Source organism: Canis lupus, chromosome 25 (genome assembly GCF_003254725.2).
Source record: "Canis lupus dingo isolate Sandy chromosome 25, ASM325472v2, whole genome shotgun sequence".
In the NCBI taxonomy this organism is placed as follows: domain Eukaryota; kingdom Metazoa; phylum Chordata; class Mammalia; order Carnivora; family Canidae; genus Canis; species Canis lupus.
The window spans coordinates 28,018,496-28,031,831 of record NC_064267.1 but is presented as its reverse complement, the minus strand read 5'-3'; the positions used below and the strand labels follow the sequence as shown (position 1 = coordinate 28,031,831).

Here is a 13,336-nt window from a genome sequence, read left to right as displayed (position 1 = left end):
CATATTAGTGAATTTACCATTGTGAATTTATAGTCAGTATCATGTGTGGGTATAGAGAGTGCCCTGTCCAAGCAGGTGACTGGGGGAAGGAAGAGAGACAGGGATTCAAGTGTGTCAGATCCTGGGTTAGCATTCAGGAAGCCTCCCGAAGCCTGTTGGGATCAGGCTATACCTGAGTTGTGGGAAGAGAAGATTTGCTAACATGTAACTGAAACTGGCTGTCAAACTTTTGAATTCACTAGGTCCTGGCAGTTATGGAGGGTGACGGAGTGATTGTGTGCTTCAAGGAGGGCCTGGCAGTCCGAGAGAGTAGGCACTGTCTGAGGAGTCAGAACCAAGACAGTGCGCAGAAGGGAGCTGTATTTGGAGAGGCCAGGAATGCCGGAGTTGGCAAGGGTCTAACCAAGAAGTCAAAGCAGAGGAAGGTACTAGAATTCGCTGGGTAGACTCCTAAAGCAGATTCACATGGACAAGGTTTTAGCTAATGTTGAATGTTCTTTATAAGAAGAGGGGCTTTTGTGCGTTTGCCTTGGATGTAATCATTCAAAACACTCAAAAGTACTGGAGAGATGAACTGCAACTTTGCTTTTATTGAGATGTAATTTAACCATAAAATTCACCTTTTTATAGTATGTAATCAAGCAATTTTTGGTATATTTCTGAAGTTGTACAGCCATCCCCACAAATTCCAGAACAATTTCATCATTCCAGAAGGAAACCCTGTATCCACTAGCCTATCCCCATTCTTCTGTCTGCCCAGCCCCTGGCATCCACTAGTCTGTTTTCTGTGTCTATGGATTTGTCTATTCTGGGCCTTTTGTATAAATAGAATTGTATAATATGTGGGCTTTTGTGTCTGTAGCATAGTTTTTTTTTTTTTTTCAAAGGTTCATCCATGTTAAAGAATATATCAGTGCCTAATTCCTTTTTAGGGCTGAATATATACATATATACATATATATTTATAAATATATACATAAAAATCTTTTAAAAGATTTTATTTATTTATTCATGAGAGACACAGAGAAAGGCAGAGACATAGGCAGAGGGAGAAGCAGGCTCTCCATGGGGAGCCCAATGTAGGACTCCATCCCAGGACCTGGGGTTAATGAGCTGAAGGCAGATGCTCAACCACTGAGACACCCAGACACCCCTCCATTTTATATTTAGACCACATTTTGTTTACCTGTTCAACTGTTGATGGACATTTGTTTTCACTTTTTAATTATTATGAATAATACTGTTAACATTTGTATACAAGCTTTTGATTCACTCTGTCAATTTCTGTCTTTTAATGGGTGCATTAGACCATTGATACTCAAAATGATTATTTATATAGTTGGATAAATATCCAACATATTTGTTACTGTTTTCTATTTGCCCTTGTTCTTTGTTCATATTTTTGTCTTCCACTTTTTTCTGCCTTTTGTGATTTTAATTGAGCATTTTATATGAACTCAATTTTTCTCTTTTCTCAGTATATCAGTTATACTTTTTCTTTTTTAAACTTGTTTTAATGATTGCCCTAGAGTTTACAATATACATTTACAACTAATACAAATCTACTTTCAAATAACACTATCCTACTACACAGGTAGTGTATAAAATAAAATAATCCTGATACTCTCTCCTACCCTAATATCATTGATGTCTTTTGTTTCACTTATACTAAGCATACATAGGCATATATTTGTACAAATGGGCACATACAAACACACATATGTATATATACACATACACATATATAATTAAGTACATTGCTATTATTTTGAACAAACTCTTATATGTTAGATTAATTAAAAATAAAAAAATAAAAGTTTTTATTTTACTTTCACTTTTTCCATCTCTTCCTTTCTTTATGTAGATTCACATTTCTAATTATGAAAAGGTATTTGGTTTTGTCACATGCTTTCTGCATGTCTGTTGAGATGATTGATTGGTTTCTGTCCTTTACTTTATTAATATGGTATAGTACATTGATTGATTTTTCTTTCTTTTTTTTTTTTTTTTGATTGATTTTTCTATGTTAAACCAACCTTGTATTCCTGGGATAAATCCCACTTGGTCATGGTTTTATAATCCTTTGTATATGTTGCTAGATTCAGTTTGGTAGTATTTTGTTGAGAATTTTTACTTCTATATACATAAGGGATATTCATCTGTAATTTTATTGCAATATCTTTGTCTGATTTAAAAAAATTGTTTTTTTATACTCTATTTATTTCCACTCTAGTCCTTATTGTTATTTATTCGTCAGTTATTTAGGAGTAGTTTTTCCATGTATTTGTGATTTTCCCAATCTTTTTATCCTGTGATTGATTTCTACTTTTATTCCATTGTGGTTGGAGAAATACTTTGTATGATCTCAATCCTTTTAAATTTACTGAGGCTTATTTTATGGTTTCATATATTGTCTGTCTTGGAGAATGTTCCATGTGCATTTGGAAGAATGTGCATTCTGCTGTTGTTGAGAGGAGTATTCTGGGGATGTCTGTTAGGTCTAGTTGCTTTACAGTGTAGTTCAAGCTTCTGTTCCTTGCTGATCTTCTATATAGTTGTTCTAGCTATTATTGAAAGTGGAGTATTGAAGTCTCCACCAATTTAATAATTTTAATTGGTGGAGACTTCAATTATTGAATTGTCTGTTTCTTTCTTCAGTTATTTCATTTTTTGCTTTTTATATTTTAGGGCTCTTTGGTTATGGGTATACATGTTTATAGTGGTTGCATCTTCTTGATAAATTGACCTTTTTATCATTATAAAGTATCTTTATCTTTAGTAACAATTTTTGTCTTAAAATATTTTGTCTGATATTAGTATAATTGTTCCAGCTTTCTTTTGGTTGCCCTTTGCATGGTATATATTTTTTTAATTTTTAAACTTTCAACCTATTTGTGTCTTTGAATCTAAGTGTGTCTCTTGTAGACAACACATAATTGGATTATGTATTTTAAATACATCCTGCCAATCTGTCTTTTAATTGGAGTTTTTAGTTCATTTAAGTTTAATGTGAATACTGATGATGTATTTACTTCCGCCATTTTACTGTTTTCTCTCTGTTTTTGTCTTTTTTGTCTCAGTTCTTCCATTGCTGCCTTCTTTTGTGTTAAATATTTTTCTATGGTACATTTTAATTCCCTTATTTTCCCAGTGGTTGATTTTAAGTTAACATTTTAATTTATAATAATCTAATTCAGATGAATATCATCTTAATTTCAGGAGTATACAAAAACTTTGCTCCTATATAACTCTCTTTTATCTTTCCTTTATCCTGTTGTCACACATATTGTGTGCCTGTCAATATACATTTATAATTATTGCTTTATGTTGTTTTAAAATCAGGTAGGAGAAAAAAGTTATAACAAAAAACACATTTATACTACTTGTATTTTTAAATTTTAAAAGTTTTTACAGGGGAGGAGAGGCAGAGGGAGAGGGAGAAAGAGAATCTTAAGCAGGCTCTATGCGCAGTATAGAGCTCGATGTGGGGCTCGATCTCAAAACCCTGAGATCATAACCTGAGCCAAAATCAGGAGTTGGATGATTAATCGACTGAGCCATCCAGGCACTGGATATTTATATTACTTTTAATATTTGCTTCTGCATTTATCTTTACTTATGCTCTTTATTTTCTTTATAAAGATATGAGTTATTGTCTAATCTCCTTTCATTTCAGCCTGAAGGAAAAAGTTCCTTTATTTCTTATGGGCGGATCTACTAGCAATTAGTGTTTTGTTTTTATCTGGGCATGTCTTAGTGTCTCTTTGATTTTTGAAGAAGACTTTTACTGGTATAGAACCCCCTGTGATTTTTTTTCTCTGTCAGCACTTTGACTATGTCATCCCACTGCTTTCTGGCCTCCATGGCTTCCATTGAGTTATCAGCTGTTAATCTTATCAAGGACCCGGAATATATGAGGAGTCACTTCTCCCTTGATGCTTTCAAGATTCTTTCTTCATCTTTAGTTTGATTATAAATTGCAAATCCACTGTCATCCTGCCCATGTTTCATCACCCTTATTTTGAAGGATTGCACAGAACGCTTTTGTTAGTACTTTAGTTCAACACTTATAATACCTTGTAGCATTTCTCTGATCTATTAGCTTATGATTTAGTAATATGTGGTTTTATTTTTCATTATATTTCATAGTTTTATGGAACTTCAGAATGATATTTACATGATCCATTGCCATAGTTTATTCACCTAATAGATTTATTGAGCACCTGCATAATATGAAAGGCCTTATGGAAGACTTTCTTAGATAAGTGACACATGGTTTCACCTGAGAATGACACATCTGGCTGGTGAAAGACACATACTTAATTACCATACAATTAGAGTGGAGGTATATTGAGTATAAACAGAGTATTTTGGGACCACAGAGGAGGAAGTCACTGATTTTTATATTTGACAAATGAGCAAACCAAGGAATATATAGATTAAGCAATTTGAGGCCTTGAAGTTACATACCTTGGAAAGACAGAGCGCCAAAGACTAGAACGTACTATTCTGGTTTTTTTTGTTTGTTTTTTTAAATAAAACCATGGTGATTCTAGAGTATAGCTACACTGTATTTTCAAGTATCAAAGGTAAAAATAGTTTCTTAAATGAAATAGCAGAAAATGGTTTGTCAGAAGTTGATTCTATTTGGGTACCATACCATGGCTTCTTGTTTCTGAATGTATTCATTGATCTGCAAAGGACAAGTAGATGTGTGAAGCACAGACTGCCTATTTTGCTTTAAAAGAGATGAATGCTACAAATAAAAATAAACTACTTATTTATACTTATTAAATTATAGTGTTGTGAATTTAGTAAACAAGCAACTGTTGAAACTTGCGGTTCAAAATATGAAAATATACTTAATTTTATTAAATCTACTCCTAAGTTTTTTCTTTCCTTTTTAACTGATGTTTGTATTTTGAAAAGAATTCTCTGTCCCCTTCATATCCAGGAAAACTTTGGATGGGTACAGTTTATATTAGAATTTCCTTAATAATGGGATTTGCTGCTCACTCAGAACTATGTTCTTTTCCCATAGGGTAAAGCATGACTTATTTGGGCATACAGTTTTAATTTTAATCTGCATGCCTCCTTTTCTCTGCTCCCATGATTCTTTGCAGCAGGGCAAGGAAAAGCAAGTCTTATAAAAAGAAATACAGTATGTGGTGCTTATTAAAGTTACATACATCTCTTCTCACAGGAGAATTTTGATTTACTGCAGGTTGTGCATATGTCGCATATGGACATTTCTAGGGAACAGATTCCTTATCGCTGAACAGTGAATGGCTTCTAGTACTCCATTATTGCTCCGGGAACATGTTAGTAATGATTATGAAAGGTAGGATACCATGAAATCTGTAAGGTGATTTGGCAGAAGTCGATGCTGTTGGTGCCAGGATTTGGGTACCGTACCACAGTTTCCTGTTTTCAAATGTATTAATTGATCCGCAAAGGACATCTTTTGGAGACAAGAATTCAGACAGACTGGCACAGGCTGGACCTCCGCCAAGACTGCTCGGAAGGTTGCCATACTGGGAGCAAAAGAGTGAGAGAGAAAGAGAGAGAGGGAGAGGGAGAGAGAGAGGCAGAGGGAGAGCTGAGGAAAGAAAAAAAGGCAAGACTTGGCACAGCTCAGTCAAATCAGCTTCTTTTGTCTGCTTTCTCGGCTTGAGCTTCAGGAAAGAAAACCGTCCTGGGGTACAGAAAAACTCAGAACTTTTTGGTTTTCAAACTTAGAAGGCTTTTTAAGTCTCTTGGGCTATTTGAAAGTGTTGGTACATACAATGACGTTTAGTCACCAGTATTAAGGGAAATAAAAGCCTTTTTCAAAATGAAGCTTCCACAGTGTCCATGCATTTGGGAAATACTGTATTTGATTTTTTGCATGTATGATTATACCATGAGAGACAGGATTAATATAGAAGATGGCAAGGCAAATTTCTAATTAGAGAGAATATTAATTTTCTACAAAATAAAGTTTGTTCATCAGTACAAACCTGCTTTCAAATCAAAGCAGACATCCTTCGGAATGTGTTCAGAACGTAAGTTTTTAGATTTTATTTTTTTTTTCCCATTTGTAGACATTCACGTTTCCAGGAGTCTTTCTAAGATTTTATGCAACCCAGCCAGGAAGTCAGAGTAAAAGTTATTTAATCCATGTGTTTAAGAAAACGTTTTCTTAAAGCAACAGCTTTTATTTCTGCTGCTTCATGCTGTCCTAAACTACATCCCCCAGCAATGAGTGACAACACTGAAGACCAGAAAGGCAAGCTGAAGACACCAGACTTCGTTTGAAGGGCAAACAAGAAATGTGAGCTTGGTCATTATTTTTGTGTGTGTCTTTGCTCTGAACCAGTTTTTGGAGGTGGGTGGGGAGGTGGGTGGGGAGGTGTCTATGTCTAAAAGATGTGTGCGATTAGGGAATTCTCATTGTGAGAAGAAAATGATAAAAGGTAATTTTTATGATGTTGGCAGAAATGGCTGGGAATGGTAGAGAATAGAAATTTAATCTTTTGGATAAGAAGTAGCAAGCTGTGTTTGCAATACTTGGAGAAAAATTCCATTATTTTTAGTTGATTAGATTGTATAATTAAACGATTACTATAGCTTGGCTCTCTCAAAATGTTTTAAGTAGAAGGAAAATCTAGAAAGTTCATGAATTTGCTTTTCAATATTACCCAGTATTTTCCTTGGATATATACTTTAAATCTAATTTCTTAATAATAAAGTTTCTATTAGGCCTGGTTATGATTGGATTGTGATAGTTCTGCTCTTAAAAATCAGTATTATTGTAGGAGAGGTTAACTGTAAGGCACGTATTTTTGTGGACCACCCTCGTTGTCAGTAAGTATTGCTGTTTCTGAAGAAGAGAGTTTGAGTTGTAGCATTAGGTTATGACTTACTATGATAATATATGTTCTTTTTATTTCATATACTAAAAGAATATAGGGAAATCGTATATATTCACATAAGTACTAATCATTTTGGGTAGTATAAAAGACTGCTCCATGCTTTTGTTTTAAGCATGTAATCATGGATTTGTTAATCCTTTCACAAAAAAAATTTTTTTTGTTTATAGCTTTATATTACTGAGCGCCTTAAGTGATCAATTGTTTAAAATGGTTTTTATGGTATCATAATGACACACATCAGCAATTCTGAGAATGGCATTTAATATCCAAATACGAGTTAAAAATATGTGAGATCTAATACAGGTGTTTGCACAGTTGAGCTTAAGTATTTCCTTCAACTTTTTTACTAATCAACATTTTGATCTTCAATAAAATGAAATCACTTAATGCTCACATGGGTTGCCAAGATGACAACCTTTGTTTTATAAGCTTCTTTATACACCACCTCGCTGATACTCCTAAAATGGACGCCAAGACATAAAAGACATGCTGATAGGCACTGGGAAGGAGATGCTTGCATGGCTACAGTCTTCCTGTTGAACTGCTCACAGGATCCTTCACGCCCATGCTAGCAACCAACAATATAGGATACAAAAGAAAGTTCAGCAAATAAGTTTAAATTAGAGCTACGTTTTCATTCCGACCGTTTTATTACCGATTTATATTTACTTTCATTTACTTTTTAAACATTTAACATAGCCTCTCGTCATTTAGTTTTGCTAAATGTGTGACTTCTTTAGTTTATTTGAGACCATTTTCCCTTAAAGTTAAAAGAATCATTTGCTAGCTTATTTCAGAACTTCTTCTCAGCGAACTCAGTAAGAATAAACTGATCTTATATCTGGACTATTTTATCTCCAGTTGTTTTCTGACAGGATAATAAGAAATAAGTGAATTAGAAAACAAAGATGTCAGAACATACCTTAAGAAATATTAAATTTTTCGATACTGGTAAAGCTACATTTTATGGTGTTTATTAGACTTAAGATTTGATAATAAATATTAGCTGTTACCCCCAGTAAAGTTTCTTACCAATATATTCTCTCTGGCCTACTTGTTACATATCTTAAAAATGAAAAAAGTCCCATATTAAAATGTTCCTTGCTAACTGGGTATAAAACAGGCACTCCTTTGTACAACCTTTTTTAAAAAGTATGTTTAAAAATTGTTGATAACATTTTCAAACATACACATTTAGGCTTACCACAAGACATTTTTCTTTACTTTTGACCTTTTATTATACAAACACATTGATGTTTAGGTTGTGAATTATTTCCATATCAGTATTAATATTTCAAATCTTATTTTAAAGTGTGTAAATACCAATAGTATGATTGTAAATGAACTCTGTCTCAGCATATATTCATTGTAGTTTGAATTATAGATTTTGAAGTAGACTTATTGAGACAGAAATGGATTAATATTTAACTGCTACTTGATACCTATTATTCAGTCTCATTTAGATGTGTATACCTGAACATGCAAGCACATAATTTTATAAACTAATGGAAACCTCTTAGGGGGCCTTAGCCAAGCATTTTATAATTATTCAGTCATTTATTCATTCATTGAACAAGTGTTTATTGAATACCCACTTAAGCATGGTAATATTTTATTGATGAAGTTATTTTGGGTAAAAGGGAAGGAAACCACATGGATGGAAGAGAGCATAGATTTAAAATAGAATTACAAAAGCCTAGATAGAAAAGAGCACTGTAATGAGGTTTATTTCAATAGATTAAAGTATGTTAACTTTTTTTGCACAATGTACATATTATAAAGTGTTGTTATTAAACCTCAGGAGATTAGCTGTCGTCCATACAGCTATGGGAACTTTGTTGGACTATTCTTTGGGTTTCTGCATCTTGTTGGCCAAAACCTTCAGTTCAAGTCTTCTGATGGACGTGTACAATAGGCAATTCAAATGTCGCGAGAAAGAAATTAAATAGGGAAGATCGAACCACGGCGCACATGCTAGATTTTACAGTTATCAAAGTGTCATTGAACTTTTGAAGATGTGGCTGCAACACAAAACAGCAGCCTGTTTATGAGGGATTTTTTTTTCTTTGTTTTCTTTTCTGAGAATGAGAAGAGGAGGCCAATCTCACATCTGTAGGCAAGGGTGGCCCTTAGGAAGCAAGTTTCCTAAGGGGCTGTGTATTTTAAGTGCACCAATCTGTTCATCTTCCATGCTGTCTAGTGTTTGATTCCTTAGTTTTGTTTACTAACATAAAGGCTCAGGGGTGATACATCTTTTGACCCTAGACATGAGTGAGCTTTTAACTTACTTAGCAGGCTGTCTTTATTCCATGTAGTTGTTCTTTCATATGAAAAGAAGGTATAGGTTCATATTCTTAAGAGGAGGTGAAAGTCACATGAACCAGGGAGGTGAGCTGAGAGGTTGAGGTTGCTATGGTGGCCAAGGCCTGTGTCAGGGCTAGAGGCAGGTGAAATGAGATGAGAAATATTTCAGCTGCAGGTATGAACTGCGTTCAACAAATATTCAACAAATTCCCAGAGGGCCTGCTCTGTGCCAGGCCCCATGCTGGTTGTAGGGGAGACAAAGTTATAATTTCTGCCCATAAGGAATTCATAGTTGTGGGGAAGGGAAGGAAAAGAATAATCAATAAATGTGTATCTCTTTACAGTTTTCACCTGCATCTCATTAATCCTAGTGACAGTGCCTAGCACTAGTACATAATCGCCATCCAGTAAAGATTCATTGAAGGAATGTATCAAATTGTGAAGCAGATTATTATCTGCTTGAGGCTTATTTGATTAATAAAACTTTTCCCCTCATGGTTGAGGAACAAAAAGCAGTATGCTTGCTTTTGAGTCTGTGTTGTTGGTTATAGGTTTAGAGGGAGTGGTGTGTAGGGGTGCATTCTTTGTGACCAAGTTAGAATCCCCCAAGCTAACCATTAGAAACAATATAAAATAAGGGCTCGACTAGTACACAATGGCCCTGAATGCCCATTCCCTCCCTGCCAGCCCTCTGCTGTCTTACATTCTTCCTCTTCTTGTTTCCCTAAAAGATCCCAGAGCTGTAGGCAGTGGTGGTGTGGCTTAGGCATGGAGCCCACCAACCGACTGTCTAACAGGTTGGAAATCTTCCTTATGTACTTGAAGATTGTGGTGACGGAAAATTGTGGAGAGCTGAGGGCACTGCTCACTAGCTGGCCTCAGTCCTGTCAGTAACTTTACAAAAAGAGTGAGAGTGGATGTAGGATCTTGAGGCTAGACTGGAGTATCAGAATTAGTTAGCACTGAGAGTGTGATAAGTCATCATGAAGGGTTGTTGAGGTCAGTTCATGTTGAACAGCATCTTTCTAGGTCTCTCTACAGAGGTGCTTTGAGGCCCAGGAGAGGGAAGGGCAGAGTCAAGACCATTGTGTATAATTATGAGGGGGTCGAAATTCAGGTCCAACTTTCCTCCTCAAGTCCTGAGCCTTGATATGCTAGAGGAAGGTACTAAGTCACCCCAGGTACAAGTGGTGGCCCTAGAGAGAGTGAGCATGGGGGTGAATCCAGGCTTAGAATTAGAATAACAGGAACTGAAGTGAAGAGGGTCAGAGGAAGTGGGGCAAAGGAGGCAGCATTCCAGTATTTGCCTGTGGGATTCTAGTCAGATAGGAGATGTGATCAGTAGGGTTCCAGAGAACATGGTGAAATAGAGATAGGTATGTAGAAATTCTGGTAAAGTGAAAGAAAAGATTCAGAGAATACTAAAGTTAGGAATTTATTCTGAAACCCAGCAGGTCAAAAATAATAGCACCAGTTGCAAGGCTTGACTTAATTTGGTTATTGGTTGTGCCAAGATTATTTTATTTCTCTAGAAGCAATGGTAGAAAAAGAAGTTACGTGCTTGTGTTCTACAATATTCTAAGAATTAAAATTTTCTCTTCTGTTTTATAGTTAAGAATCTCTTGCTCCAGTATAATTACAATGCCTCTAATGTGTGGATCTTGAGGTTTTGTGGAAAATATTTTGGTATTAAAGTTTAGGTTTTGAAGAATTAGTCCCCCTTGTATTGATGCCATCCTCTTCCCATCCAGATCAATGTCATTCCCATCCCCTTTTCTTTTGGCTGCTATTAAGTTACTTTCCCTTACTTGAAAAGTTGAATTGTTCTCTGAGACTCAGGAGTGCTTTATCCTAGTTCTTCACCATCATGGGTTAGAGAAAATGGGTTTCAGAGTCTTACCAACCTCGTTTGAATTTTGACTCCATTTTTGCTTGTTGAACTTTGGTTGAGTTGTGCAAACCCAGTTTCTTCATGCATAGAACAGATCATGCTATCTTTCTCAAGGTTGTTGTGAAGAGACATAAGGAAATATATTCAAAGCTTTAGTGTACTCCCTGATACATAGCAAGTACTCAGTAAATGGTGGATTCTGTTCTTTTTTAGTTAAAATTAAAAAAAAAATTTTAGTAAAAATACATAAACTTTAGCATCTTAATGATTTTTAAGTGCACAGTTCAATGGCAGTAAGCACATTCATGTTTTTGTGTGGTCATCACCACCCTCCATGCACAGAACTCTTCTCGTAAGACTGAAACTCTACCCATTAAATGACAGCTTCCCATCCTCTGTTTCCTCTCATCCCTGGCAGCCATCATTCTACTTTCTGTTTCTGTAAATTTGATTGCTCTAGGCACCCGATGTAAGTAGAACCATATGGTATTTGTCCTTTTGTGACTGGGTTTTTACTTAGCATCACATCCTCAGGGTTTAGTAATGTCATAGTGTGTGTCAAAATTTCCTTCCTTTTTGAGGCTGAATGACATTCCATTGTGTGTATAGACCATTTTTTTAATCTGTTCTTCTATCAATGTATCAATGGACACTTGGGTTGTTTCCACCTTTTGGCTGTTGTGAATAATGATGCTTTGAGTATGGGTGTACAAATAATATGTATGTGTCTTTGCTTTCAGTGCTTTTGGATATATACCCCAAAGTGAGATTGCTGGATCAATAGGCAGTATTAGCACGTGTAGCAGGTTACATTTTTGAAAAACTCGTAAGCTGAAATGATGTAAGTTGAGTTTGACTTTTCAGTATAGATAATGGTGTAATAAATTGGAGGTTAGAGACTTGACTATGAGCTCATGATATCTACCTTTTTTTTTTTCCGTAGAAATAACCCAAATACCACATTCATCATCTCTGAATTATTTTATAGTATAGAGTTTTGCATGGTGTGTTAATCAGGGCACTACTCTAATCATTCACATGAAGTACTATTTATACAATATCATGGAATATAATTGTCATATTTCATTTTTAACACAAAGTGGTTTCTTAGCCTTCTTACCATTTCTGTTTAGAGAACTTCCTTTCCCCATTCTTTTAGGGTCAGTCCGCTGGTAACAAGTCTTTTAGTTTTCCTTCAGCTGAAAATGTCTTGATTTCCCTTTTCTCTGAAGGATATTTTTGTTGGATATAGAATTCTAGGCTGACAGTCCCCTTTTTTCAGTACTTTAAAAACACTATGCTACTTTCTTCTGCCACAGTGGTTTCTGGTGAGAAACCTTCTGTTATTACAATTGTTTTTCCCTTCTAAGTAAGATGATGTTTGTCTTTCACTACTTTCAAAAATTTTTTCTTTGTCTTTAGTTTTCAAAGAGTTCAACTGTGATGTGGCTTGGCGTGGATTTCTTCGGATTTATCTTGGGTTCACTCAGCTTCTTAAATATGTAGGCTTTTGCATTTTGCCAGATGTTTTTAAAGTTTATTTTTTTTAAAGTAATCTCTGTACCCAACGTTGGGCTTGAACTCATCCCTCTCAGATCAAGAGTGGCGTGCTCTTATGACTGAGCCAGCCAGGCATCCCTGTCTTTTGCCAGGTTTGTAAATTTTTCAGCCATAATTTCTTTGAATAATTTTTTAAGGCTTGCCCTCTTTCTCCTTTCCTTCCAGGACTTGGGATGATATGAATGATGGATCTTTTGTTATAGTCCTACAGGTGCTTGACACTGATTTTTTTTTTTAATTATATTTTTCCTTTGTTGTTCAGACTGGGTAATTCCTGTTGTTCTTGTCTTCAGGGTCACTGAGTCTTTTCTCTGTCATCTTTATTCTGCTATTGAGCCCACCTAGTGAATTTTAGTTTCACTTAATGTGTTTTGTCTGTTTCTTTGCTGAGACTTTCTCTTTTTTTTATTTCTTATCTATTCATAATTGCTTATTGAAACATTTTTATGATGGCTGCTCTAAAAATCCTTCTCAGGTAATTCCACCATCTGTGTCATCTTGGTATTGGCATCAGTTGATTATCTTTTCTTGTTCAAGTTGAGATTTTCCTTGTTCTTGGTAGAATAAGTAATTTTGATTATATCCTGGACATTTTGGGTATTATGTTATGAGACTCATTACTGCAAGGTGCAGGTGGAAGTCCACATTCCTCAGTGGCTTTTATTTA

At 35.3% G+C, this 13,336-nt stretch overlaps 1 protein-coding gene across 8 annotated transcripts in view; it reads left to right on the top strand.

The window, feature by feature from the left end:
• Window positions 1–13,336, top strand: part of MSRA (methionine sulfoxide reductase A) — a 433,824-nt gene that overhangs the window by 36,258 nt on the left and 384,230 nt on the right. Inside the window, exon 1 of one of the 8 annotated variants that reach the window (XM_025462944.3) lies at window positions 5,417–6,044. The exons of 4 other annotated variants lie outside the window; for them this stretch is intronic. In XM_025462944.3, the coding sequence (XP_025318729.1) occupies window positions 6,032–6,044 (13 nt within the window). In that variant the 5' untranslated portion in view covers window positions 5,417–6,031. Of the gene's footprint in view, window positions 1–5,416; window positions 6,045–6,113; window positions 6,314–6,430; window positions 6,456–13,336 lie in introns of those variants that run through there. 3 more of the 8 variants (XM_049101179.1, XM_035720986.2, XM_049101177.1) reach the window with 3 other exon arrangements.